At 30.5% G+C, this 24,898-nt stretch overlaps 1 protein-coding gene across 1 annotated transcript in view; it reads left to right on the top strand.

Moving 5' to 3' along the window:
- LOC123206246 (PLASMODESMATA CALLOSE-BINDING PROTEIN 3-like) overlaps positions 1–23,641 on the top strand; it is a 36,046-nt gene extending 12,405 nt beyond the window's left edge. Inside the window, exon 3 of the mRNA XM_044623400.1 lies at positions 23,383–23,641. Coding sequence (XP_044479335.1) covers positions 23,383–23,641 — 259 coding nt within the window. The remainder of the gene's footprint in view (positions 1–23,382) is intronic.
- Positions 23,642–24,898: the final 1,257 nt, after the last annotated feature.

Below are 24,898 nucleotides of genomic sequence, written 5' to 3'. Positions count from 1 at the left end.
TTGTCATATTATAATTATATTATTAGTTATCTCGCTATATTTATAATATAATTGTTTCAACATATTGATAACTACTTAGTCGTGTTATAATATATGTTCCCATCAATTAAGTGGATGTGTTGAAACCTCTTTTGATGGGTGGTTGTCCCTCGAAATAAAGAATCAAAAGAGGTTGGACCTGATAATAATTAATGACTGCAATTGCTACTAAACCCAATTGAAGGAATAAATAATCCAACCCTAGTTCAGGCTATATCCCATGGATTCATATGGATAGGGTTTGACACATGTTAAATGATATTAATTTTTATTGTTATTAACCTTACACATATTAATTGCACTGATAATGAAGTGATTGTTATTATCACAAGTATACATTCCAATTAATTATGATTATCAATACTAGACATGTGATAAGCTGGACCTAAGTGTATAGACTTTAATTGTTTTTGACTTATTAACAAATTTTTTTAAGCCTATAGAGAGGTTCTCTAAAGTGATGACAAGATATCATCACTTTTTATCCATTATTAATGCAATTAGTTATTGGGAGGTAAGGGTGTAGAGCCAATGATGAAGCCATTGACGATCACAAGATGTACTGAAGTATCCTAACAGGCCACAACATCTGACGATTGTGGGATATTCATAGTTTTGATTTAAGAGTACCTTGCCACAAGACGTGGATTTGATTTTTCAGCAAAAAACGTTGCCTTAATGCACTGTATTGTAGCATTGAAGATCTGGAAATATGAGGGGAATTTATACTCTAAATGATTGTTATTTATATTATATTGATTGATATTATATTGTTATTTATTTATATTATGAGACTTATAGTTATTTGTAGTTGATAGTTTGGTTGTTTGTGGTTGATGTTTGGTTGTTGTTGAAGTTTGGGTGGACTAAATACATATATTAGTGTATCTTTTTATTTGTTATTTGTTTAATACATAAAGGAAAATGCATAAAATATTGAAAAAATATTACCAAATTTTTTATTTATTTGTTATTTGTTTGATACAAAATCATACGAGCTTATCTATGATGAAGTCTTATGACATCTTAATGACAAATGTGCATTCTTAACTTTTGAAACACAAAAATGTCACTGTTTCTTAACTGCACCCTTCTTGCTTTCCATTTCATTATTGATGCACACATTTTATTTGATTTTTGTTTGAACTTAAAACCTTGAATTGATAACCATTTTTTAATGCATCCTGTACAACGTATCTATTAAAACTTTTTTACAAGCAAATTGATCTTTCATTTTGAATCTCCCATCTCGTGGTGCAACTGCATGAATTTCAATTTCCTCATTTTTTTACATCCTTATAAGGCTCTAGACTACCAAAAAAGGATTTGAAAATTGTACATTGAAGGGATTTGAACTGCAATGCATTGAAGCAACAAGAACTAAACTTTCTTAAGCTATCCTTGATGTATTGACCTTCGTATCATCGCCCCTTTCAGCACTACCATTGTCATCACTACCACCAGTATTATCACCACTATTATCATCACAACCACCAGTATTATCACCACTATTATCATCACAACCACCATATTCATCTTTTTTGTTGGAGTGAAAATCATCTGTAGGTAAATCACTTATCTGATAATCTCCCTCAGGTGTACCCCATAACAGTTCTGAGCCTATTTCAATCATGTGCGCAATCTTGAGGCAAAAGAATTAACCCAATCCCAACCTTAACACCATCAAGATGAAAGTTTGCATTTACCATGCTATTTTCGGACACATTTTTTGGTTGCATATGTGTTTATCCAAAAAGTGAACTTTAATTAATGAGGATCGATGAACCCCTTATTGTGGGTCCAGATATTGTTGTTCATAGCTGATTTTGACTTCAATTGGGCATGTCACTATTTCAAGAAATAACGAAGATCTTTTGTGTGCCCTAGATAGTTTCATCATAATTTGAACATCATTGTTATTCTTCAACAAATATAACAAATCACTGAACTTCATTAGGTTTGACATATAAATTTTTACCTCATTATAATTTTGATTAATACCCAAATGAGAATATACTATTTCTACAAATCTATTATAATTGATTTTTCTATCGATTGAAAACTAATGTTTGGACTCTACCAATGTATTTTAAAATATTATCACCTCTGTCAACCCATTGCCCACCAAATCTAAGCATATATATCACTTTTACCATTTTTCTAATCACCCAATTAATTTTTTGAAACAACCCACAAGTGCACCTATTTAAAATTAGAAAATTTTTTTATCATGTCGCACTCATACTTGCATTTTATTCACATTTATTTCTGCTTCTCGTTTCGATTTGGATATATTAATAATCAAACAAAAAATTGACCTATTTCAAAATAAGTTTATGAATGTTTTAATTCATAATTAAGTTACCAAACTTACAATCAATGTGATGATGTTGGAGTATGCTGTCGAAGAAAAACATGACCCAAAAAAAAAACACAACTGAAGAAAGGTAATTATCAGAGAGGAAGGATATTATTGGACTAAATATTAAGTTTGCGTAAAAAAATAAATTCATTAAAAGTTTCCTTAAAATGGGTTAGGTGTAAATGTTTTCGCCTATTTTAATTAATATTCTAGTTTTTTGTGACATCGTTGGATGGTCCTATTTAGACACCCTAAATTCTTTTGCTGTGTCAATTTCTGTGTGATTTGTTGTACCAAAAATTAAATTAGATTAGATCAGATTGGGTTTAGACCTATCATATGACTGGTATACTGGGTTAGGTTGACCCATTTTCACCTGAATATCTTGGCTTGGTCAAGGCCTGTTGGATCATGCCTTGGGGGACAATGCAACTTGTCTTTTAATATATATATTTTTACATTATTATTTATTTTTATATTTAATTAGATTTTTTATTTTTTTTTTAAATTAATCGAAACAAGGATAGTTCTTAAAAATTTTATTTAAAATGTCTTTCTTATAACAAAAGAATATCATAATCATACAATAAAATAATTAAAAAAATCGTATATAAATATTTATTAACATATTTTTACTCATTTTCAACATTTAAGTTTTTAAAATCTTAAAAAATATCGTCCATTATGTGATTTTGCAATTTGAATTCTATAGTTATCTAATTTTTCATATACATTATCATATCGACTATATTTGAGTGTAAGTTTGACCGTCTATTATTAAGATGAATCTATCTACACTAAGAGTTTATTCCAATACTACAGTAGATACTAGAAGTGCTTGTATATCATGTGTTATGGTAAAAAATACAAGATACGTATTTTAATGTCTTTTTTATCATGCCAAAATATAAGAAGTTCCATCATTAGTCATAATTTTAGAAAAATGATCAATATCGATTATTTGCATTTTTTGTTGCCTTCACCGTGATATCCTAGTGATCAATGCTCAAGTCTATATTATTTGACAACTTATTTAATTTTATACTGTATGATTGAAATTAATTTTATTTTTAAAGATTATAAGTTTTATAACCTTTTGAGAGATATAACAAGAGAAATGAAAGCGAAAAAAAAAATTAGAAAGAAACACTTACTATTTGTTTTAGATACCATTTTGGATCTCGAGACAAAATTATTAGTTCAAAATTTATTAGAAGTGATAATTTGTTAAATGTTTTAACTTTTAAAATAGATGATATTTAAAATTTTTTGTTTGAAATGTATAATATTTATGAACGTCAATATAGAAACACTGCTCCAACTATAGAACGATTGGGGCGGTGAAATTTAAACCTAAATATAGTCCAGACGATTATGGGCATAAAAGATTGGGTGATTGCAAAATTTAGGTTGCAAAATCGCATAGCAGACAATATATTTAAAGACTTCAAGAACTTAGATATTGAAAATGAGTTAAAATAAAATGATATATATTGGTAGTTGTAAATGGTATAATTCATTTTATTTTCTTCATGCACCATTTTTTTTATTTGTTTATTTTGTAAACACGTATTCATCCACCATAAGTGAGACAATTTTAACAAAATTTTAAAGGTATTTTCCTTGTTTCAATTAATTTGAAAACAAATAAAAAATTAAATTAAAAATATTTTTAAATATATAAATTAATTAAAAGGCAGGTTGGCTTGTTAGGGAATGGCTAAGGGGGCCCTCGATTGTGTCTAAGCCTGTAGGTCGGCCTACTACCACAATGGATTAAGCTAGAGTCTACACAACATGACTCGTTGTCGTGTCTAATTGAATTAATTTATTTTTGATGATTTCTTTTATTTGATTGAAGTATTTCCACATCATCAATTTTGCTTTTTTTTTTTTTCTGGTGATGGTGCTATACCTACACGTTTGTGTTTGAAGTTTTTTATCAAAGTAATTAAAAGGACTGAACTCTTTTGATCTGAAAACCATTTTATATAAATGGAACAAAAATAATAATTAACTGAATTCTAAAAAAGAATGGAAATAAATTAGTATGAAAAAATTAAAAATTGATTAATAGAGGTTGACACTGAATTTATATAAAAATATTGAGATCGAGAGAGTTGAAGAAAGTTGGGAGTGAAATGCTAATAGAATTTGTAAAATTTGGGGTGGGGTATATATAGACAATTAAAAAAATGTGAAAAAATAAAAAAAATTCAAAAAGTAGTCATTAGGTTGTCAACCCAACAGTTATTATCCCTTTCATTGCGTTGGCAGGGAGTCATTGCCTAACTACTCTCTGTCCCTTTATAATTTTTTGTATTTTTTTTGTTGTGCATAGTAGCATGTCGTGTCAGACTGGTTTTTAAGCCTGGTTTTAAGACTAACAATGACCTGCTCAACGTAAAAGCTCAGGGCACCTTGCAATTTTGCAGGTTGTGCCATTTAAGGGAGGCTTGGGGTGCGCTGACCCTTATTGTGTCTAGTCCTGTAAGTTAAAAATATTGAATGGTAAGGATCCTAGAGGTGTGACTAGACATGCGTGTTGGGCCATTGCCTATCAAATGATGGGTCGTGTTGACTTGTGGCATAACAAGACTTGGGTCATGACTTTAGGCCCAATAGGTCATGCCTCCATGGCTTTATGGGGTTTTTTCTTCTTTTTGTATGTGTGTATATCTATATAAGGTAATCTAAATAAAATTTTAAAGGTGTTATTTTCGCTTCATTTAATTAAAAAGGTTTACAAATAATTAATATATATATATATAAATTATTTATAATTTTAAGCTTTTTTAATTTAAATGAAACGAGAATATTACCTCTAAAATTTTATTTAAAAGGCTTTATTTATGATAAAGGAAAACGTGTTTATATGATAGAAAAATAAGATTTACAAGCATCCATATCAATCTATCATACTTTTTAAGTCATCTTCAATATCTAAATTCTTAAACTTTTAAAATATACTTTTTAGTTACTTTATTTTTTAACTTAAGATCTACAGTTACCCAATCCTTTATGTATATAATAACTTTTTAGTCATATTTGGGTGTAAATTCTAGCTTTTGTCATTTATGACACATTCACTTGCATTAAATGCTAATTATAATGTTACACTAGACATTGGATACATTAATAGATCATGTGTCATGACGAAAAGCATAAGATAAACTTTTCATGTGCTTTCCACCAAATCTGAATATAAAAAAATTTCATTTTCAATCATAATTTTAGTTAAATTATCAATATTAATATAATTAGTAAATTAACCAAAATTCAAACTTGAACCTGCCGATTTGTTACCTTTCCGTAAGATAGACAATAAACTCATTTTGCCTTTAGATGAAACATTTGAACTTATCTATGATTATAAAATGTATGCAATGTCCCATATTTAGGTTTATAAATAGAATACATTTCAATAAAAAATCCTTAGCACCTTCCAATATGAAAGCAAAGGTTTCTAACAACTTTTCACTAATAACTTCTGGCAAATTTTGAACTAATAATAATTTAGTCTTATGATCAAATACAATAATTACAACAAATAATGATGGTATATTTTTCCAATGTTTTTTAAATTTATTTTCATTTGTTTTGAAATTTGTCCAAAAATCTCATTATATTTATAATCTTTCAAAATAAAACTAATGTTCATCATACAATATAAAACTAAACAAGTTGTAGGAGAGTAAATTCCTTAACATTGAATAGCAAAATTTTTTTAGGGACTTACATGTTCATTAAAGGACCATCAATTTCCCAATCATGTTTTGTTAAAAAATCAGGTTTTTCAGGAATTTTTGGTTTTGTATTAACAGATTGGGTTATTGTTATTTTGTATATCCATCACAAGATTTAAACATTAAATAAGTTGAATTCCATTTAGTTTTACCAATGGTTTTTAATTTTTTTCTAATATTGTATAATCAGCATAAGAAAAAGGTTAGTTGGTGACAACAATGTACCTAACTATATAGTCTTGCATTACTTGTTGATTGTAAGTGAAGTTGAACATTTCTCCTATAGCAGAACCAGATGGATCACCTAAATAAAATTCATAAACTAATCTTTAATCCTATGAAGGCAATTTGTTGTTGCCCTCTTAAGTGTTGCGGTATTTTTCTTCAATGATCATTTATATGCCAACATAGATATACAGTTCCCCTTGAACTCACATATGTTAAGTATGAACTACAATGTTTGCATATTGTCCTTTGAACCAATTTATTGCTTATATTTTCTTTTGTCTAATTAAAGGACTCCCACGCGATTGATTCTTACTTTCTTTTTTTTTCCTGGTAGTAGTGTTATAGTTGCTTGCTCCTGTTACTGAGATTTTTCATTAACAGATTGAATGTCTTCATTCTCCAAATAATCAAAAGCATTAAACTTAGCTATCTTGAATCTATTTTAATATGAACAAAATAAATATAATAATTAACAAAATATATAAAAAAAGAAGGAAAAAAGGAGAGTTGAGAACTTGATAATTGATATAGAAAGATTGAGATTGAGATAGAATTGAGAAGTATGAGTGAATTGTTGTGTGAAATTATGAATTTGGGGTATTTATAGGAAATTTAAAAAAAATATGGTAGGTCATGCCCCAAGGCCTTAACATAGCTTGTAGGCCTAACACAATTGACAAAATTGTAGGTCGTGCCCTAATCGGGTATGTTTTTTCCTATGGGTTGGATTGTGCCATGGTGGTATGACATGTTGACCATATCTAGGTGCATCAAGCTTCCCTTGGTTTGCAGTTGTATAGTGATTTGGGGAAGTTTTATTGTCTACCTCAAGTAGACATGATCAATGGGCTGGGTTGTCCCATGGAACAAATTGAGTCAGTGGATATAACACTGTTTGTAAAGAGTATGACCTACAATTTTGTGAGTCGTGCCATACCTCCAGGCTATGTTGAGGGTCTTGGGGTATGACTTGCTATATTTAAAAATATTATACTTATTGGGTTGCACAATCTAAATCTTTCTATATCAATTTAAACAAAAATAAAAACAAAAAAAACAGTAGTTTGACTGTAATATTTTAAAAAAAAAATTTGGCAAGTTATGCCCTAAGACCCTTAGCACAACTCGCAGACCAAACATGACCTATAAAATTGTGGATTGTGCTCTCTGCGGGCCATGCTTTTTCAGCAAGCTAGGTTATGCCATAGGTTGGCTTGCCTGTTGGACATGTCTAAGTGCGACAATCTTCCTTAGGTTTGCAGTTGTATAATGATTTGAAGAAGTTTTAAACATGTCTAATAGGTCAGGATGGTCTGTGACATGGTCTGACTTGTTAAAAAAAGCATGATTTGCAAAAGGCACGATCCATAATTTTTTGACTCATATCAAGCCTTTAGGCATGGCTCGTGGGTTGTCCCAGCACAACCTGCCATATTTTAAAAAAAAATAAAAGAACTTTAAAATTTTTTTATAATGTTGACAACCCAATGTCTATTTATTTATTTATTTTTGTTTTTTCAAATTAACTATAAATTACCCCCTTTCCAAATTCATAATTTCACATAACAATACACTCACTCTCCTAAACTTTCTCAATCTCAATCTTTCTATATTAAACTTTAAGTTCTGAATCCTCTCCATCAATTCCTTAATTTTCTAAATTAATTTGTTTTAATTTCTTTTCAGTAGTTTTTCAATTATTATATTTATTTTATTTATATCAAAATAAATTTGAGATCAAATGAGTTTAATCATTTTGATTATTTTGAGAATATAAAAAAACAATATGTTGATGAAAAATCTCATTAAAAAAAAGCATTAAGCTACAACACCACTGTTAGAAAAAAAAAGATAGTAAAAATCGACGGCATGGAAGTGTTTTCTATCATATTGAAGAAAATATAAATGGTATATTGGTTACATGGATAGTGTGCAAACACTGTTCAACTTTGAGAGCATTAAACATCTTCTTTGATATATAAATGAACACTGTAGAAGAATATTACAACACTTTAGAAAGCAATAACAAATTTCATGAATCTCATTTAGTTAATCTATTCGGTTCCGTCATGGGAGAAATATCCATCTTCACTTACAATCAACAATTAATATGAGATTATATGAGTAGGTATGTTATCACCATTTTTTCTTATGTTGATGGTACAATATTAAAAAATAATTAAAAAATGATGTTAAAATTGGATAAAATTCAACTTATTTAATATTAATATCTTGTGATGGATATGAATCAACAATAACTTAATTTTTTAATGCATAAAAAAAAAAAACTCATGAAAAATCTTTTTTTTTTATTGAACATGACTGGGGAATTTGTTGTGCTTTAATGAATATATTAGAAAGTTTAAAAAATTCTATTGATCAATGTTTAGTAGTTTCCTATCCTACAAGTTATTTAATTTTGTTTTGTATGATAAATATTAGTTTTATTTTTAAAGATCATACATATAATGAAGTTTTTGACAAATTTAAGAACAAATGGAAGATAAATTTAAAAATATTTGAAATATATGCCTGTATTTTTTCTTGTAGTTATTGTATTTGATCTCAGGGCTTAATTATTAATAGTTTAAATTTTGTTAGAACCTTTCGCTTTCATACTATAAGATGTTAAAGATTTTTTCTTGAAATACATACTATTTATTAACCTTAAAGTGGAAATATTGCACATACTTAACAATCCCGAATAAGTTCAAGTGCTTTGTCTAAAGACAAGATGTGCTTGTGGTTTATCTTACGTAAAGGTTCAGGTTCAAATTTTAGTGAATTTTTTAATTATAGTAATATTGATCATTTGACTGAAATTATATTTGAAAATAAAAATTTTGATATTTTAATATGGTGGAAAGCATGTGAAAAATTTATTTTGTACCTTTCGTCATGACACGTGATTTACTAATGTTTTTAATATTTATTGTAGCATAAAATCAACTTTTAGTGTAGATAGATGCACTCTGAATGAAAAAAGGTTGAATTTATGCTCAAATATGGGTAAGGTCATGATGTGTATAAATGATTGAGTGATTGCAGATTTCAAATTGCAAAATCGAATAACCAAGGATATAATTGAAGACTTAAAGAATTTAGATGTTTAAGATGATTAAAAAAGATTGATATTGATATATGTACATTTTATGTTTAAGTTTATTTTTTTATATATGATTTATTTATTTTATTTTACTATCATGTAACCGTAGTTTTCTTTTCTGCCATAAGAGTTTTTTTTTTTTTTTAAAAAAACTTTAAAGGAGCTTCTCTTGTTTATTTAAATTATAAAGGCTAATAATTATAAATTTTCAGGCCTATAGAGGCACAACCCAGGGGTCGTAGGCTGTGCCCTGGGCTTTGACATGTTGCGAGCAATAAGCATAGCTTGTAAGGCTTGCCATTTGCTAGGTCATGGCTTGACATAGCCCATGAGTGTGAAGTTGTGTCGACATGATCTACGACCTTGTCTAAGAGTAAGTAATTGATCAAGGCTACCTGTAAAGATAGTTTGAGTGATAAAATGAGGCTTGCCTTAGTACGATAGGTTGTGTCAAATAAGGCATGACCCACCCCCCTTCATGGACAAGTGTGACCGTTACAGTTCTCAAGTCCATTGATTGGACTAACTTAGTGATTCTATATGAAAATTTTTTTTCTAGTGTTATAGAATTGGTCAATCCAATATTCAATAAAATATCCAAATACTTCAAAGAAGTCACAAGATTACATCATATTAAGGATGTTTGATGGGGTCATTATTTGGGAAGTAACTTGATGAAATTTTAAAGATAAAGGATAAAAAATTGTGCATACCAATTTGATTGATGAATTTTTTGATGATGAACCATTTTGAAGACTATGCAAACACTTGCAATTATTTCCACAACACACTTTGCTCTTATGCATTATGATTCTGTGTTATGTCTTTTGGAACAGAGGAGAAAACAAAGTTCTAGTTTTATGTAATATGGATTATGAAAAAAGTGTTATTTTCTAGGTAGTTTTAGCCTTATTTAAACTAAAGGCAACTCCCTTGTAACTATTATTAACTGCCATGTATAGTATGGTAAAACGCTTATAACTACCTTGGGTAGTTTTGTAATTCATCATTGCATGGACATGAGTTGAGTTAGCCATATAGGTAAACCAAGCCCAATATCTCCTACTCACATATGATGGGTGATCCGTATTAGAACTCATACACAAAAAACACTCATAGTAGTACATTTTATACTAGCAAATGTGTCATGCGACTTTACAAGCTAATTTAATGTGTAATTGTTAGGAATAATAATAGTTGCTTCAATCCAAATAAAATAATAAAACGTTAGTTTCGTAGTATCTTAAACTTACTCGATAACACTAGCTCTCTTTAATTCTTCAATTATAATCGTGTTATTTTCCTATGTATCCATGATTAAGTCTATTCTTCCATATGAGTGACAAGATCAGCCAACCAATATACACATACAATAGATAAGTCTTTCTTTTCTACTTGAAATTCTTGATTTAAGCTTAGTTGCTTTTCTAATCATATTCCATAGATCGAATTGTCTATGCCCATAGGTACCAAACTAAGTTAGCAATCACTAATCATAAACACCAAACAATAGTAAAGAGTGTAATGGTATCAAATGAGGTCATTCTCATAAAGTCTTACACAGTGAAGAAGCAGAGATTCATCATCTCACTATTTCAACGATCGACTTACTTATGTATAGATGGTATGAAACATGTGCTATAGTGTGTATTTCTTTAAATGTCATATTAACACTGTACAGATCTTAGTTCAGTCGTTGTATCCAATGCCTAACTTGAATTCTTAATCATTTCTCCAATATTACAGGTATTACTATTAATTAAAAACTCACATATGACATTCATAAGTTATTTAAATGTGGGGAATCCAAATCAATCATTGTCAAATTTATTTATTCATAACCTCAATCATCAAGGCGATATGTCTAATTATAATTCCTTTCTCGAGTAACCCTTCTCCTCTATGTGCATTGTCTTAGCGCTATCAATCTCAAGAAATATATCTTATCTTTACATGTTCTCTCAATGTCAAAGGCGATTGTTTGTGTAAGTGAGTCAATCTCAAACTTGTATGATATTATGATCTTGTTGAAGTTTCAAAATAATGTGTATATAGTGAAATACCAAGAATTAAGACGTGTATGAAAACAAAAAAAAACAACAATCTTGAATTCCATGGTTTTTAACGTTGTGATACAAGTACAACATATACTCAATAATTCATCTTTTGAATCGTTGTATAATCTTTTGGATATAACGCTTTTGTAATAGAGCCAAACGTTTTTAAGAACAATCTCTTTCGATTTTAATACTAAAAATATAATCCGTTTTACCCATATCTTTCATGTCAAAATTTGTAGATAACCGATTCTTAATGGTTATCACATACTCCAAATCAGTTCTAGCTATCAGTTCATTATCACGTAAAGAGATAGAATTGCAAACTTGTCATCAAACATTTTTACATAGACACAGTGGTCTTATTCTAACATCTTGTAATCATAGGACAATATAGTTTTATGAAATTTTAAGTACCATTGTCTCTATGACTATTTCAGACCATATATTTATCTTTGAAGCATGCATACTTTGTGTTCATGGCCTTTCACTATGAAACTTATAAGTTGTTCCATATAGATTTTTTCGTCACATTCTCTATTGAGGAAAACTATCTTGACATCTATTTGATGTAATTCTAAATCCAAAGTGCTACTATAGCTAGAATTACACGAATTGGAGTAAATCTCATGACAAACGAAAATGTTTTTTTGTAATCTATACCTTCTTGTTAGGTATAGCCTTTTATCACAAGACGAACTGTGTACTTATCTATCAAGCCATCCGCCTTACATTTTATTTTGAGAATCCATTTATTCCCAACGGATTTTCAATTTGGCGACAAGTTCAATAAACTTTGGACTTTAGTTAATTTCCATGGATTTCATTTCTCCTTTCAATGATTCTTGTTATCTTTTATTATCAGGGGATGATAAGGATTTTCTAATATTTTTAGGCTCTTTGTCTTCTTGAGGACCAGTTACAAAAAGTTTATTTTCAATTTCAAAACATCGCTTGGGGATTCTTGGATGTCTGCTTTTATTGAATTGAGAATTTTCACTTCCACTATCCAAAATAGGTTGAAGCTCAATCTCATTGCTCCTATTATATGTACCTTCTCCTAATTCTTTTTTTGTCTTATACAAATGAAGACTTTTATCGATATCACCCCTAGTAGGAAAATCAACTTTTATGAATTTCGCATATCTAGAGTCTATTTCAGTCACTCTTTCATTGAAATCCTCATCAATGAACACGTACATTTTAGAGTGTTAAGACACATTTCTTTTCTCTCAGCTCCAATTTTCTAAATTTATAAGAGGAGTCATGGATATATGATATTGACCCCTAAGGCTATAATATATTTAAATAAGGTTTTCTACCTGTCCATAACTTATAAGAAGTGGAAATAACTGACTTAGTGGACACTCAATTAAGTACATAAGTTACAGTGAATAGGGTATCTCCTTAATACAAATTTGGAAGACTTGCTTATGCTATCATTAATCTAACCATTTCCAACAAAGTTTGGTTTCTTCTCTTCGTTACATCGTTTTGTTGTAGAGTTCTTGGGATCGTTAGTTGTCTCACTATTATTTTTTCACAATATAATTCTTTAAATTCAATAGATAAATATTCATGACCTAGATCGATTCTCAAGGCTTTGATCATTTTGTCTAATTGATTCTCAACCTTGTTTACATAATGTTTAAAACAATTTATTGCTTTTGACTTATGAGAGATCAAATAAACATGACCAAAACATGAATAATCATTTATGAAAGTAATGAAATAGAATGTACCATGTCTAGCTTTGACATTCATAGGACTACGAACATTTAAGTGCACAAGTTTGAAAGGAAGCTCAACTCTAACAGTTTTGCCAAATGGTATTCTTGTAGTATTTCCTGACAGGCAATGTTCACAAATAGATAGATCTAATTTTGTGATAGGTCCTAATAAACTTTCATGGACTAATTTATATATTATATTTTGGCCAATGTGCCTTAATTTAGCATGTCATATATTTGCATCTACTTCTACACTGCTAGAAGTTACAAATAATGAAAAACTAATAGAGTTATTATAATTACACAATACGATGTCTAGCACCATAAAACCATCTGATAGAAATCCAAATCCATAATACCTAGTACAATAATAAATTTAAACCAAGTTTTGAGATAAACACAAATTATATCCTAGTTTTAATAGAACAAGCACAAAGACTGAATTTCGCAAAATTTTTGGAATGTAAAGGACTTTATGTAGATATACGGTTTAACTACCACATAAAACTAATTTGCATATACCTATTCTTTTTAGTTCTACTTTTGTATTATTGCCTACCTAAATCCAACAAGTCTCCCTCGGTATTCAATGAAACTCTATAAAAGTTCCTATGTCCTGAGCTATATAGTCTGTTTCTTAATTCTACAATTCACATAAGATAAGATTCAGTTAATAAAACAATATTGGAGACATAAATCTCACAGTTTGAGATAGGATAAGATAATATCTTCTTTGGCTTTATGCACTCATGGACGAAGTGACCCTTATTCCTATAGTTATATTAGATTAGATTGGTCTTATTTCTTTTTCCAATATACTTACCTCTTTTGTGCTTGAGCCGCTTGTTCTTATTCATAGGTCATTTGAAGATCTCTTTCCCCTTCCTAGACTTATGTCATTTTCACTTGTAGCCAAAAAACTTCTTAGAACTAAACTCAATAACATATGCTTAAGCACTTTGTCTAGTAGCCTCTAAGTGCCCGGCTTCCAGCTCAAGGTGGTGAGCAACATCATCAAAAGTTCTAATATTATTATTGTGGGTCATATTGACTTTCATGTGCTTCCAACTGTTAGGAAGAAATTGTGTTATAGCATATACTTGTTACTTATCAGTTAGGGCATGCCTAACCTTATTTAGATCAGTTATCGTGTTCGATATTTCCTTTAGATGTTGTTTGATCAGCTTATTAGGAACCTTTTTGTATATGTTGAACTTAATATTCAACTGCCTAAGTTTGGAGATAGTGGTTCTTCTAAACTTCCCCATCAATGCCACCCATATGATGCGTGTAGTTCTACATTACTCATATTGATAAACAATGTTGTCATTCATTGAGTTGATAAGGATTCCTCTAGCAATTGGATCTTTCCTTTTCTAGGTGTTAGAAACATCTAAGTCACGTTTATACTAGACATTGTTAGGATTCTATCCTTCAGCAAGTTAGGGCTCTTCCATTACTTGATTAATAGCCTCTAAGGCTTTCTATTAATTCAAGATATGATGCACTTTGATCCTCTAATTTTTATAGTTATCCCTATTCAATCTTTCTACCTTATTCAAGTCGGTGATGATATTTTTTAAAGCCATTATCTATATAACAATAGAGACATATCAATACAACATCAACTAATCAAGATTTATACATATTTATTGTCATAATTGTGCATTAAAATTAAAATATATCATATAAGACATAGAGTTGAGAGTTCACTATATTCCCAATCATCATCTATAACTTAAATATTCAATATTTTAAAATTTAATCTAATTGCGCTAATGTAAATTCTATACGAGAATTATTAAATCATACTAAACTCAGAATCTCCACAAATGAAAAATAATTATTGAATTAACAAATGGTTCAATATTTATATAAAACAAAATAAAGTTCAACATAACGAACATTAATAATATTAAAAAGATTATGTACATGCAATTCAAACATCCCATTGACTGGGACTAGTGTTGATTAGAACAAGTATCTGAATTATTCTTAATCTAAGGCTTGTAGTTGTTAAAACATGACATTTTAACTAAAAATCGTTTTTCCAATCTATACTAGTCACGACGACTAAAGACCTCTTCAGTTTTGTCAATGATAATCAGAGTGACTCTATCCATGATAAAGTTCTTACATTGTTTGTGATAACCATATGCTTCATACTTCGTTGATTTGGAAGAATGGATAGAGTTGTGAATTTTCTAATATTCATGACAATATTTCGCTCTTTTGCAAGTTGTAACTCATACAAATAATCCAAATAGGCATTACTTTGTTGTTGTCCCGGATAAGATTAGTAATCGTAGGAGCCTAATGCTCGGGCATCGACATCAAAAGTCTATATATCTTTTCATTTTAGCTTAAGGATATGCCCTCATATCTCAATTCTAATATTCTCCCTATCATGGTCCAAATGTGAGTGAAGAGGTTGTATTTCAAATTCATTTTATGTTTCAAATAGTAGTCCTTACTTAACATATTCATCTTATACATAAAAAACAATGGATAATAATAAATTACACATGCATAATAATATAAACAACATATGTTCATATGTTATTTAACAATGTATAAATCCAGAACACATCTTAAAAATACTGTTAAAACTTTGATTCTTATAAAAACAATTTATACAGGCCTTTACGTTCGTTAGGACCCATAGGATTAAAGTCCACACGCTGATCCAAGCCTATACAAATAGCCACATATCGAAGAGAAGGCTTCACGCATTGAGACAAGTGTTTTGCATGACTTCATGCATTGAAATAGTGTTTCATGTGCCTTCATGTGCTGGGAACGGGTCTTCACGCATCGCGGAACACCTAGACACATTGGTGCCAAACTTTGACAATTGATTATTAATCGATCAACATTAATTGTTAATGGTCAACCAGCCTATGGGTTAAGACTAGGGTCAAACCACTCGATTGACTAGGTAGGTTGACCCATTGACCAATAGGTTTTGACTAACTAGTTGACTAATGAGTTAGGCAATCAGGTTTTTCCAACCCAATTGTAACTCACACACTAGCAAGAACCCTAATCTTGTTGTCAATTCAATTGGTTGCCCTTTGGTCGTTGATCAATGATGACATGTTGGGGCTTTTGAAGCTCTTAAGTTAGTAATCCTATTCATACAAATCTCCAGCGTAAACGTCATTAGAATCTGACAAATTTGGGACAAGGAGTTCATGACATAAGGTGATGTTTTTTGGCTTCTTGATATGTTGATTTCAATGTAATTTTTAGGTTAAAACATGCAATAATCATCCAATAATTATCCTTACATGATTCTATGCATCAAATTGATTAAAAACACAATTCGAATTTTATAAAAAAATAACCCAAAGTTCATCACAATTTCATAATTAATTTCTATAAATAATTCACAAAATAAGTAGCATCAATCATTAGCACAACATGCACATTAAAATAGTCTCTGATACCAATGATGGAATTTTAAAGATATAGGATCAAAAATTGTGCATACCCATTTGATTGATGAATATATTGATGATGAACCCTTTTGAAGATGATTCGAACACTTGCAATTATTTTCACAACACACTTTGCTTTTATGCATTATGATTTTGTGTTATGTCTGTTGTAATGTTGCAATTGAAAGAACAAAGAGAAGAAAGAAGAGTTCTAGTTTTACGTAATATGGATTATGAAAAAGCATTATTTTCTATAACAGTTTTGGCCTTATTTAAACTAAAGGCAATTGCCCTAATACTATTATTAATTGTCATGGGTAGTATGGTAAAATGCCTATAACTAGGATAGTTTTGTAATTTATCATCGCATGGAAATAAGTCGGGTCAACCCATCATAGCTGGACTAACCCTAATATAACTAATTAAGGTTAGAGTGGATTGCATAAAGCACTTGGTTCAATTAAAAATATCAAATTTTTGTTGGTCTACTTGGCATTTGACTCAGAATTGCTCTAACAAGATGAGTACAAAGATTATAGAGTAGTAGTGTCTTGAGAAGGACTTGAATTTAAGCAGAAGCTTTTAAAAGAATGGTTGGATTTGAGAGTAAATTGATTCTAAGTATGAATGAAATGTTTAATTTCTATTTATGTTTTATGTATCCCATTTTTTCCCTTAGCAATCATTCGATTCATACATATAGGATTAAATAAAGATGTTACAATGTTATCAATTACAATGCAAAATATTTAAATGCAAATATTAGCTTCCTAAGAAATTACATTAAAGTTAGGATCACGAATGGAAACCATATAGTAAGTAATTATTGTTTTTTATCATAGGCAAGCGACATAAAAAAGATGCTAATTGATGGATTATATTTTTTGGTCCCCTAAAACTATGTGTACCCATTTTGAGTACATACTTTATGTGTTTTATCAAGTGATTGAGTAATTTTAAATTAAAGATAAAATAATACCTAATCACATAATGATACATTATGTGTGTACTTATTTATGTACACAAAAGTGGGTATACATAACATTGCTTTTTCCAGGCAAGAGATGTCTATCAACTATTTGAAACATTGGTTATTACTTTTACAAATGGTCACTTTTGGAGCAAAGTTTCTGTGAATAGGGAACCATTACACAAAAATTATTCCCTAATTTTTGAAGTATGAGGAAGACTTTAGAAACCTATTTTTGTTGCCTACTTGGGTTGATGCCCCTTAGTTAAGAATGTTGATGCAATGCGTTGTGTATATAATTGTCGACTTCTTTGAGATAAAATTTATCTTATTAATTATTGCTATGATTGTGATCACCAGGATAGTGGCTTAACAGAAGCATGTGGTTGCGAAGACATTGATAGGGTTTAAAATAGCAAAAGGTCATTTTGGTTATTATAAGGTCACAGTTTTCCTATTTTAGGTTGAGTGCTTGTGAAGCAATTAATGGAGCTTGAATGCTATTGTGGGTTACAAAATTGATTAGAGCTTTACTTATATCTTTTAAATATTCATTGTCTTGACATGAATTTCAAATCTGCATGAGGATGATGGGTGATTTAAATTATGGCTAGCACACCAAGTTGTTTGCATACATTAGTGCACTTCTAATTAATGTTAGTTATATCCTTTTCGAATGTTCTACCCATGATGATTCTGAATATTGCTGGAATGATTTATCATTGGACGTGACAAATTTACATCTTTCTTGCTTTGTGTGAATCTTTCTTAGAGTTGGTATACACCTGTTTTATCTCATGATGACATAATCCTTTAGGAACAACTTAAATTTTTAACATCAAAGGATAACGTCACCAAGGTAGAGCACTTTTTCATACATTAAAGTTAATCTATAACCTCGATCATGAGTTATATCTCTTGCATGACAGAAGACAATATTGACTTGATGTTGATTATGTGTTAGACATTTAACTTGAGTGCTTTAACCACTTAGAAGCTAAGTCCAATTTGAATAGATGTTGTAAGTGAGATATGCATTACATACTAAGGGATACTAAGGGACATGAATTTCATTAATGTAAGGTATGCTCTAAATGTTGATAATGGATTCTATGGATCTACATTTGGCCACCTTCTTTAGAGAGGTCTAAACAACATCTATATGGCTGTGCAAGTTGTAGTTGCAGGTGTAATATCAATGTCATTTCACTTATCAAGGTCGTTATAACACTAATGCCCAAGGCATGAGTAGGTTTATCTTTCAACTGAATTCTTGTTCCTTGTGTTGGGAGATGTTATCCACTTATTGCCATTTTGTACCTCATACTTGAAAACCTAAGTCACTTTGCCTATTGTAATTGAATGTTGGGCCATTTTGAAGTGATAAGATTCTGATTCTTGGGATTTGCAATCCTTAGGGTTGTTTTCCCTGATAAGGTTAATTATGAGCTTAAGGTATTTGAGCGGACAAAGTCATGCCAAAAAGAGGCAAACTATTTATACCAAATACGGTATTCAAGAGTCACCATTTTAGTTCATAGGATTGGTAATTCCTAATTACCTAGTTGATCAAGTATAGTGTAAATAGGTTAGGTGTTGAGCATATAGTGTTACTAGATAATAAGAGAGAAATTTAGTTCATTTTTCTCACTATTCATCATGATGAGTGATTGTCGGTCATTAGCATGTGTTTGATAGGACTTAAGATTTTTGCAAGACCCTTTTCCAAAAGTATTTTTCTCTAGAGAGATATGCTACTTAATTTACTAATATATGATTAAATTTTAACATTAACTTTGAGGAAATAACATTACAAATTTATCACATTAACCTAAATATATTAAAAATTCATAAAGTCAAAAGCGTATAAAAGGATGTAATAATTTATAACAACATAATGTGTGTAGCATAACAAAATCATAGCATAACATCAGTCTTAAAAACATGACAACAATAACTTATAGCACAACATATGATAATGTGTCTCCTCATGCACTCTCTCAGATGTCCTACCTTTATATAGTTATCATCATCACCTGTTACTTGTAAAACATAAAGGGAAATGAGTGCTAATCCCTCAATGTATATGAGACATTAGATCTTACATTTAATTTCTCTTATTTCAATTTCACCCATTTACTTACATTCTTTAATTTATGAACTTTGTCATCAAGGGTACACATATAGACCCAAAATTGGATAACATGAAAGAAATGCATCTAAATAACTTGTTTTACAATCTTTGGTGAAAGCATTTGAAAATTTAACCTGACTATGTTGATCGAATTAGGTTGATGTGAGGATTTGGCACTTTGCTATGTGAGTCTCATAGACTCATAAGCTACTGCAGTCATAATACAACTAAACTCATCTTAACATCTCTATTATGGATATACATAATAGGACTCTCATAACACCTATATTGTAGGTGTATATAGTGGATTGTGTAATACCTTTATGAGGGTTTGCCCTATTTGGGCATATATAATTTCATGAGTGATCCTTGCAACAACTTTTTTAGGAAAATATGCCATTTAAAAACTTTATAGGAAAACATGATTTTCGTGTGTGTCATTAAACTTTAAAACTTATAGGGAGTCCTACTTATGTATTATGGGATTATTAGGTCTTTTGCATGTATTATAGAAACACTTTGTCCCAAACATATAATTGTGATATGTTTCTTAAGATGCATGATCTTTTACTCAAGTCCCATATTAAACTCATTTTAGGCTTGTTATTGCTTTCATATGTCATAAACATGGTTTAAGAAATGACCATTCACTACCTTAGGAACAGGTGTTCCCTTTCTTGTCCTTTGAATGTTCACTAAGGTTATCTCTTACCATTGTTCATTTATCTAGGGGGATTTTCATCTTTTCCCATGTGAATGGTTGAATTATTTTTTAGCACAAGTGTTGATCACACTTTAGTCTAAGTGGCACGAAAAGTCGTATTTGTCCTTGGGATTAATGTTCCGTTGTGAGTTGAAAACCCTAATTTTTCTGGAGTCAATTAAACCATTTCCAACTTTTAACATCACCAGGATGAAAAAAAACTAACTAGTATAACACATACCATCAAATCTATTCAAAATTTTGTTAGTCACATTCATAAATCTAACAATCATCTAGTTTTGATATATCTAAATTGAATAGATCATAGTAAAATGCAAATTCATTCATTCCTCATAAATATCATAACATGGACATGAATTCAGTATTGAACATTCAAATAATGAAAATTTTCCTTTTTAGTTGGATTCTTTGCTGAATAGTTCAATGTTGAATCACTTTTTTAACTTGATCTTCCTTTGGAACACACTCTGGAGGCTGAAAGAATGATACAAAAACAAATTTAGGGGCTTTTCGTGTATTTCAAAGAATGCCTATTCATGCTAGACATGATTCCTTTAATAGAATTTCAATAAGATAATAGTCAGAACAGACATTCGCCTTATTAGAATAATGGTTTGCCACTTAAATCACTTTTAATATGAAATTATTTGTTTTATCCACCTAGCATGAATTGAACGAGTGTTCCTTCATTTGGAACATTATTTCAACCCTTTTATTCTCATATTCTTTAACTTAAACATATGTTTCATTTGTCCTACATTAAAATAAATTCATACCTCATATAAAATAATAGAAATAACCTTGCTATACACTTGTGGGCATTACAATTTTGTTGCTCACATTACCAAAACTAATTGCTAGTCATTTTGAGAACTAAGATCCTTTTGATGTGACTAGATGGATTGAAGTCCTTGATTTTGCCATTAAGGTGCCGTATATTTTTGGCTTATGTGTTCATGATGATAGGTTGATAATTAAAATCGTAAGTTATCGACTTGTATTGCAAGTTGTACATTCTCATTCAAAATTATGACAGGAGTAGACTCATGCTTAGGGGATAGCATATGAGAAAAAAAATGCATGTTGCTTAAAGTTGGGGGACATAAAGAGTTGGAGGAATGCGACCAATAGGCATTCTTGCACTTGATGTTGCCTAATTTTTGTGGGTTAAACTCCAAGCCTTGGGTGACACTTAGACCATAAGTTTTGACCTCTTATAAATGTACATATTTTGTAGGTTGCATTCATATGTGTGTGGGAATATGATTATTTGAGGTCCACCTTGGAACTTTTTAAAAGAGAATTTTAGAAGAGATATTTTATATAAGGTCAACATGGAGAAGTTGTTTGCGTTTTGGTAGGTGTTCAGGCAACAGTAATTAAAAGATTGACGATGTGTTGGTGTGTTTGGTGGTAGGTCTTCTAGTGCTAAATTGTAAATGAGATTTCTTATCATCAACTGATGTAAACAATTTAGAAACTTCCACAAAATTGACTCTAATATTGGTGTTGAGGATTCCATAATAGACCTTTTTGTCCACTACAATAGTGCAAAACAAATGTGAAGAGAAGGTTGGAAAGAGTGTCGTTTTTTAACATGGTTCAACTCGTAATTCAAGAGTCCAAGTCTCTGAGTATGACTTTAATGACTATGAGAGAATGCTTTGACAAAGTGAGTACAAAGATTATAAAGTAGTGGTGTCCTGAGAAGAATTCGACTTCTGAGGAGGAGCCTTTATGGGAATTATTAATTTGAGAGGCTCCTTGCCTAACTTAAATTGAGGCAAAAGTGATCTTAAGCATGGAGGAGATGTTTGATTTCTATCTATGTTTTTTGTATCTCCCTCATTTTCCTTAGGATTCAAGAAAAAAGATTATAATGTTATCAATTACAAATCAAAATTCAAATTCAAATATTAATTTCTTAAACAGTTACATTAATGATACAATCACAATCTGAACTAACAAAGTAGAGAGTTATTGTTTTTCATTGTGATCAAATGACATGTAAGAGATGCTAATGGTAGATTATGTTATTTAATCAAAGGATGTCTATCAGCTATTTGAAGCATGAGATGCTGCTTTGGATGGTGGCTTCTTAAGGAGAGGCTCCATAGATAGAGAACTCTACACGATATTAATGAACATCTTTGCTATGGCAAACATATGCTGGTTAAATAAACAAGGAAGTGCTAGGAAGTGGAAGAGCATAAATTACCATGTCAAGGATTTATTGTCAAGCAGTGCAACACATACAAACTCGTTAGCTCTTCTATGTTCTTGTCATCTATATAATTTCTTAGGTTACTTAGATTTTTCAGTTTATTAGCCATATCATGCTAGATTAGTACTTGTCTCGTCAAACCAAAGAAACTAGAAACTAGACTTTAATGGGCAATGCTTATTTTTCTGATATTTTGGTAACATTCGACCTCTGATTTGATGCCTTTACGGCTGGTGCATGGATTCATGAAAATACGATCTTAGGATTCTAATGAGCTCTGCTGATGGTCCTACTGCCGCCACTTTTCTTACCACTTGGCACTAGCTTTACCCCGACCCCCATTATAGGCTGAAACACATTCTCTTGCCGGAGAAGCTGAGTGGTTTTTCTGGATATTCTCCATTCTTGATTTTTATTTATGGAAAAAGAAAATCCTTTAGGTGCTTGATGCGATACTTCTGTAATAGTAAATGTTTAGCAAACAGAAGTATCAAATTTTATTTTACAACTGACTCACTGTTTATAAGTTTGTTATTTACAAATATCTGTGCTAGAAGAATAGTAGCATTATATTGCGGTCAAAACACTTAATTCATACGTTTTGAATGATGTAAATTTGCAGCACTGCCGGAGGAAACCCTTCGCAAGGATCAACACCAACAACAACCACCACAAACAACCCTAACATGCCAAAAACGACGCCAACTACAATGCCTCTAGATAACAACGTTGGTAATGGAGTGAATTCGGGGTTTAGCCCTCCAATACCAACTACAGATAACTCCAAAGCGGCTGCAAAATTAATAGCGATTACAATATTAATGCCTGTCTTCTTGTGGACTGTTGTCTCATCGACACTGCCAAACATAAGCCAGAGGTAGTTGCTTTAGGCAGTGTGAATGCTTTATACAGTTTTGTTGAAGAGTTGAAACCTTATTTGTTTGTGGCATCAGGGTTTCTGAAAAGTCCATTTGATATTAGTTTGAGTAATATTATGCATATCCACTTTGAGTATACAAATATGTACACATTTATATGTGTCATTACGTGATTAAATATTATTTTATCTTAATTTAAAATCACTCAATCACATGTTGACATATATCTATTGTGTACACATTTGTGTACTACAAGTGGATATACATAGTTTTATTGTATTAGTTTTGTTGTTAATATGGTATGATGTGGAAAAAAGGCTGTTAACGTAATTGTAATTGACTCCTAATCATAATAATTGATACCTTAATCATAATAATTGATTTTATCATAGTGGTTAACCCTCAATTATAGTGATTGACGCCCTAATAATAGTGATTGACACTTTAATCATGGTGATTGATCTTATCATAATGGTTGAACCTAGGGTTTGATTCGAGCCGAACCGAGCTCGAGGTCAGCTCAACTTAAGAATAATATAGCTCGAGCTCAAGCTCGTTATGCTTGAGCTCGAACTCGGCATGAGTTCGGCTCAGTTCGTTTCGAATTTGAGTATTCGTTATTAAAACGATGTCGTTTTAATACATATTCATTTTTAAAACGACATCGTTTTAATCTACAATTAAGTTTAATCTATAAACTTTAATTTTAATTTTAACATTGACACCTTAATTATAGTGATTGACCTTAATTATAGTGACAATATAGATTTTCTTTTTTTAATAGTCTAATTATGTTGTATAAATAGAAACTCCATTGACTCAAACTAAACATATTTATTTATAGGTGTGTATGAATTCTAAGTTAGTTAGGATTTTAACTACTTGGATGATAAGGTGTCCAAGAGTTTTTATTAAATTAAGAAGTTTTAATGCATAGGAATCCTAATAAAATTAAGATTCCAACTCAACCTAAATTTTCTATCAAATAAGGACTCTAAAAAATCCTTATTTAATTAAAACATCTTACCCACAAGTTAACTCAACCAATTAAATAACATCTATCATTTGGCCTTGCTCGATTGGACTCCTAAGTGGATCCAATCGAAACCATGTAGTGCATTTGTACAATGCCATGTGGTACTGTGCACACCGAATGATTCCAATCAAAACACATCTATATGTTTCTTTCTTTTCATAATCCCAAGATAGTCATCAAATGATCATTGCCTCTTGGTTCATATCAACCTCTTAATGTGTGCG

This window comes from Mangifera indica, unplaced genomic scaffold, assembly GCF_011075055.1.
Source record: "Mangifera indica cultivar Alphonso unplaced genomic scaffold, CATAS_Mindica_2.1 Un_0029, whole genome shotgun sequence".
NCBI lineage: Eukaryota > Viridiplantae > Streptophyta > Magnoliopsida > Sapindales > Anacardiaceae > Mangifera > Mangifera indica.
This window is presented reverse-complemented; position numbering and strand designations above follow the sequence as displayed.